This window comes from Triturus cristatus, chromosome 4_2 (genome assembly GCF_964204655.1).
Source record: "Triturus cristatus chromosome 4_2, aTriCri1.1, whole genome shotgun sequence".
NCBI lineage: Eukaryota > Metazoa > Chordata > Amphibia > Caudata > Salamandridae > Triturus > Triturus cristatus.
Window position 1 is genome coordinate 978,818,801 of NC_140586.1, and position 6,345 is coordinate 978,825,145.

General features: G+C 40.6%; 1 protein-coding gene across 1 annotated transcript; it reads left to right on the top strand.

Moving 5' to 3' along the window:
* The first annotated feature begins 260 nt into the window (after positions 1 to 260).
* On the top strand, positions 261 to 3,313 carry LOC146839196 (uncharacterized). Its single transcript, XM_085600015.1, has one exon. It carries the CDS (start codon positions 350 to 352, stop codon positions 3,311 to 3,313), a length of 2,964 nt encoding a protein of 987 aa, XP_085456141.1. The 5' UTR covers positions 261 to 349.
* The last annotated feature ends 3,032 nt before the right edge of the window (positions 3,314 to 6,345 follow it).

The following is a 6,345-nucleotide window of genomic DNA, read 5'->3' on the forward strand; positions in this document are numbered from 1 at the left end:
CCTGACCCACAGGCACTAACCAAGAAAAGAAGAATCATACATCTACAGCAAGAGCTTTAGTTTGTCATCACTACTCAAGCTTCCTCAGCACACGTACACAGGACAAAAACCATTCAAGTGCAGTGAATTTGTAAAGAGCTTTAGTAGGTTATCACACCTACTAAGACACCAGCGAACACACACAGGAGAAAAGCCATACCATTGCAGTGAATGTGGGAAGAGCTTTAGTCGACTATCAAAGCTACAAAGACATCAGCGAACACACACGGGGGAAAAGCCATACCATTGCAGTAAATGTGCAAAGTGCTTTAGTCACTTTTTAAGCCTTCAAAGTCATCAGCGAACGCACATGGAGGAAAAACCATTCAAGTGCACTGAATGTGCAAAGTGCTTTAGAGAGTTATCACACCTTCAAAGTCATCAGCGAACACACACAGGGGACAAACCATTTCAATGCAGTGAATTTGTGAAGAGCTTTAGTCGATTATCAGACCTACAAAGTCATCAGCAAACACACACAGGGGAAAAACCCTATCATTGTAGTGAATGTGACAGTAGTTTTCGCTTTTCTTCAGCATTAAGGTATCATCAGCGATCTCACACAGGAGAAAAACCATTCAAGTGCAGTGAATGTGTGAAGAGCTTTAGTCAATTATCAAACCTTCAAATACATCAGCAAACTCACACAGGAGAAAAACCATTCAAGTGCAATGAATGTGCAAAGTGCTTTAGTCAGTTATCACACCTTCAAAGACATCAGCTAACACACACAGGGGAAAAACCATTCAAGTGCTGTGAATGTGTGAAGAGCTTTAGTCAGTTATCAAACCTCCAAACACATCAGCGAATACACACAGGAGAAAGAACATTCAAGTGCAATGAATGTGCAAAGTGCTTTAGTCAGTTATCAAGCCTTCAAAGTCATCAGCGAACACACACGGGGGAAAAACCCTTTCATTGTAGTGAATGTGACAGACATTTTTGCAGCTCTTCAGCATTAAGGTATCATCAGCGAACTCACACAGGAGAAAAACCATTCAAGTGCAATGAATGTGCAAAGTGCTTTAGTCAGTTATCAAGCCTTCAAAGTCATCAGCGAACACACACGGGGGAAAAACCTTATCATTGTAGTGAATGTGACAGACATTTTTGCAGCTCTTCAGCATTAAGGTATCATCAGCTAACTCACACAGGAGAAAAACCATTCAAGTGCAATGAATGTGCAAAGTGCTTTAGTCAGTTATCAGGCCTTCAAAGTCATCAGCGAACACACACGGAGGAAAAACCCTATCATTGTAGTGAATGTGACAGACATTTTTGCAGCTCTTCAGAATTAAGGTATCATCAGCTAACTCACACAGGAGAAAAATCATTCAAGTGCATTGAACGTGGGAAGAGCTTTAGTCGATTATCAGAGCTACAAAGTCATCAGCGAACACACACGGGGGAAAAACCATTCAAGTGCAGTAAATGTGTAAAACGATTTACTAGGTTATCATACCTACGAAGACACGAGCGAACACACACAGGAGAAAAACCATTCAAGTGCAGTGAATGTGCAAAGTGCTTTAGTCGGTTAACTGGCCTAAAAAGTCATCAGCGAATACACACGGGGGAAAAACCCTATCATTGTAGTGAATGTGACAGTAGTTTTCGCGACTCTTCAGCATTAAGGTATCATCAGCGAATTCACACAGGAGAAAAACCATTTAAGTGCAATGAATGTGCAAAGTGCTTTAATCAATTATCACAGCTACAAAGTCATCAGCGAACACACACTGGAGAAAAACCATTTAAGTGCAATGAATGTGCAAAGTGCTTTAATCAATTATCACAGCTACAAAGTCATCAGCGAACACACACAGGAGAAAAGCCATTCAAGTGCAGTCAATGTGCAAAGTGCTTTAGTGCATTATCAAGCCTTCAAAGACATCAGCGAACACACACAATAGAAAAGCCACTCAAGTGCAGTGAATGTGCAAAGTGCTTTAGTGAGTTATCAAGACTTCAAACACATCAGCGTACACACACAGGGGAAAAACCCTATCATTGTAGTGAATGTGACAGTAGTTTTCGCTTCTCTTCAGCATTAAGGTATCATCAGCAAACTCACACAGGAGAAAAACCATTCAAGTGCAATGAATGTGGTAAGAGCTTTAGTCAATTATCTGTTCTACAAAGACATCAGCGAACACACACGGGGGAAAAGCCATTCAAGTGCTGTGAATGTGTGAAGAGCTTTAGTCAGTTATCAAACCTCCAAACACATCAGCGAATACACACAGGAGAAAGAACATTCAAGTGCAATGAATGTGCAAAGTGCTTTAGTCAGTTATCAAGCCTTCAAAGTCATCAGCGAACACACACGGGGGAAAAACCCTATCATTATAGTGAATGTGACAGACATTTTTGCAGCTCTTCAGCATTAAGGTATCATCAGCTAACTCACACAGGAGAAAAACCATTCAAGTGCAATGAATGTGCAAAGTGCTTTAATCAATTATCAAGCCTTCAAAGTCATCAGCGAACACACACGGGAGAAAAGCCATTCAAGTGCAGTGAATGTGCAAAGTGCTTTAGTGCGTTATCAAGCCTTCAAGCACATCAGCGAACACACACGGGGGAAAAACCGTATCATTGTAGTGAATGTGACAGTAGTTTTAGTTACTCTTCAGCATTAAGGGATCATCAGCGAACACACATAGGAGAAAAACCATTTAAGTGCAATGAATGTGCAAAGTGCTTTAATCGATTATCACAGCTACAAAGTCATCAGCGAACACACACAGGAGAAAAGCCATTCAAGTGCAGTGAATGTGCAAAGTGCTTTAGTGCGTTATCAAGCCTTCAAGCACATCAGCGAACACACACGGGGGAAAAACCGTATCATTGTAGTGAATGTGACAGTAGTTTTCGCGTCTCTTCAGCATTAAGGTATCATCAGCGAATTCACACAGGAGAAAAACCATTTAAGTGCAATGAATGTGTTAAGAGCTTTCGTCAGTTATCTGTTCTACAAAGACATCAGCTAACACACACAGGGGAAAAACCATTCAAGTGCAGTAAATGTGTAAAAAGCTTTACTAGGTTATCATACCTACGAAGACACAAGCGAACACACACAGGGGAAAAACTATTCAAGTGCAGTGAATGTGTAAAAAGCTTTACTAGGTTATCATACCTACGAAGACACAAGCGAACACACACAGGGGAAAAACTATTCAAGTGCAGTGAATGTGTAAAAAGCTTTAGTCACCTGTCAAACCTACAAAGTCATCAGCGAACACACACAGGGGAAAAAGAAGGGCACTGAAAGTGTGAAGGGCTTTTGTCAATTTTCGATCCCACACAGCCCTCAGTGAATACACTCCTTAATTTAACTCACATGGAAATAATCCTAGAGATGCAGAGACTCTGGAAAGAACTTAAGAACATCAATAATAATATTGACCCATCTGAGGACATAGACAAGAGTAGGACAGTGCTGTTATTGTGAGAGGAATGAATTACGGAAAAAGATCAAATTCAAATTATGTGGGACATTGAAATACCAGATGATAGAAGACCCGACTAGCAGTAAAGAAGAAAAACAGATAACAGTATTCGCAGAATTATAAAAGTGTTTGTTTCCAGAGACTGTTCACTTCCGTACACATTGCAAAGCAACATGATGCACCAGGATACACAGTGGGAGGCAAGAACAATGTGGACTAAAAGAAAAGAAACATTCTTTATTTTTTTGGTGAAGAAGATATACAAAAAATAACATTCAATCGCACCTGATCACACTACCTGTAAAAGCAACACTGAACCACACTGGAACTAACAACGGTACTTTCAGCTAACTTGTCAGATTAGTGATAAAACCTATAAACCCAACACACCCAGAGTGGACATCTCAGAGCTCTGGAGATGGGATGCTTCATTCGTAAAATGTATGTATTACTATTAACAAATGCCACTGCAGTATATGTAATGAACTAAAGCGAAGCACAGGTGTTCAAGAAATAACCTATTTTTAGATATAAAAGGGCATATACCTTGTTTTAAGTAACGTTTGCTGCATCTTTTATAGACTATTATCGGTTGATGGATCAGCTCGTGTCTCGGGCCTTATAACAAAGTGTGACCCGTGGCTCCTCTCCGACTTGGCTTTCCCTATTCATTTTGTGACTTGCCAAACTCTACTTTTTACTAGAATTGAGCCACTGTAAGCAGCAGACTCTGTTTGAAGAATGTGGTAAAATAGCGAAATCCCACATCAAAAGCTGATATGTGCCAGGACAATCCGTTGCACTCCCAGCAACTCCTCTTCCACACTGATTGTCCCTTGGTCTCAAATGTTCTGAAGGGTTTGTCGAATGAATGGCAGAAGTGGCAGTGACATTCATGAAGCTAAAGCTAACAGGAGTGTGTAGGAGATAGAGAGGGGGAGAGATAAAGAGAGCGAGAGAGACAAAGAAAAGGGGAGAAAAAGAAAGAGAAATGGAAGGAGGGGGAACGGCAGGTGATTTGTATTCACCTAAAAATAGAAGAAGCAGCCGAATACATGTCAATGTGTGACATCACCAGAGAAACGGGCTGAATACCTGTGAATTTATATATTTATTTTTAATGCCTATAGACCCGTGTCATGGAATAAACAGAGCACAAGTAAGGAAAATAGAGAAGGAGCCCATTATCATATGCAAATCACAATGATGTCACATGTAGTGATGTCACAAGAAGTGATATCAGGCCCTTATAATAATTTTCATGTCAAAGGTCGACGGCCTGTTTTAAAAACAAAAAACAAGAAACGTAAAATAATGTAAAAAGAAGTTTTTGGTCTCAGTTTTTATACATCATGTGTTTTTCCCTCTATTAGTTTGTAACTAAACTCGGAAAGGACTGAAAGTGTAAATATTTTTAAAGTGCTATGTGGAACTTGGAAATTACATTTTTAAACAGTTTTCAGCGAATAAATAAAATGTGCTTTTAATTTGCGTTTGTTTCCTGACGTTGTTCTTGATCCAGCCCCTAAGCCCCAAACTGTTTCACATTTACAGTGTATTAAGCAACAGAAGGGCTCATTTTGTCAAGTTCTCTGTTCCTCTCTTGCGCCGCTCACACAAATAAATAAAGGGGACGCTGCTGGTGGGACGGATAGTTACAAACACTCTGAGGCCTGTGTCTGCAGACGCAAGAAACAAAGCAACAATTCCCAGTCGCAGGCTAAGGAGCGAGGTGGAACTGAGTCCCCATCAAACTGTGTCGACCCCCGACTTGTGCCGTGCTGATAAAGCAATCGTGAATTTGAGTAATTTACGATGAATTGAAATGAGAGACAGAGAAGAAGAGAGCGAGGTGCAGGATATATTAACGAAAATGAGAAAAGAGACACAATACATTACCCTGTTTTGTGTACAAGCATTTTACATAAAGAAGTTGTGCTGTGCGTTGTGAACAGGCTGTCACCACTCCTTGTATGTAAATGAGCTTCTGTAACCAGACACCCCAGGCTGCCATCTCTTCTAGCGCGGATGATAATGTGAGCACTGTAAGGTAATCACAAACAAGGGCTATATTGAGAAATAATCATCTTCCAGGTCACACAGCTGTGGATATGTAGTTCTTTATTATTTTTTTTAAATTTACTTTAATGTGCAAAAATTCTCCAGGTTACTTTTTCTCAGTATATCGCTTTATATCGCTCTTTGCGCTCCATCAGTTAAACGTGAGGTTTGATGTGGGATTTGTTGTTAGTGTCCCTAGACCATGTCTCAATCCATTTGTCCTCGATTTGTCGGCATGTGTTTTGTCCACACACTGGTCTAGGATGGGCCTTCTCAAGGTAGAAAGTGCTGTAAAAGGAATAATAAATCAGACATATTTGAAATTGTATCTAAACAAATGTGTGCCTTTCAGTTATCCGGCACCACCAGACTCACATCTACACATGTAATTGAGCACCAGACTAAAGTGACTCCTCCCTATATAAATATGTGCCATCGGTAATCGGGCTGATGGTTCCGCTGATGCGCACAGCAAATAACGTTTCTGGGATTGCGCGCATTGGACTAAATTTTAGTTGCTGAAGTTTCACGCAGTTTCACTGATGCGCACAGTTTATAAGACTTGTGGATATTGCGCACTGTAAGCAGATCACTGAAGTTCACCCTTAAGTAGTAACTAGGTCAAAACAGTACGTACAACATGCAAAATGTCACTGCCCCTCCCTTCTTTTTGAAATCTCCAGGAGTTCCTCCTCTCTCGTGGCTGAAGTGGAAGAAGGTTTTCACACATTATGCTCGTGTCTGTGGCACTTCCTTAAGCTCAGAGAGGTAAGCCTCATGGTTAATGCAT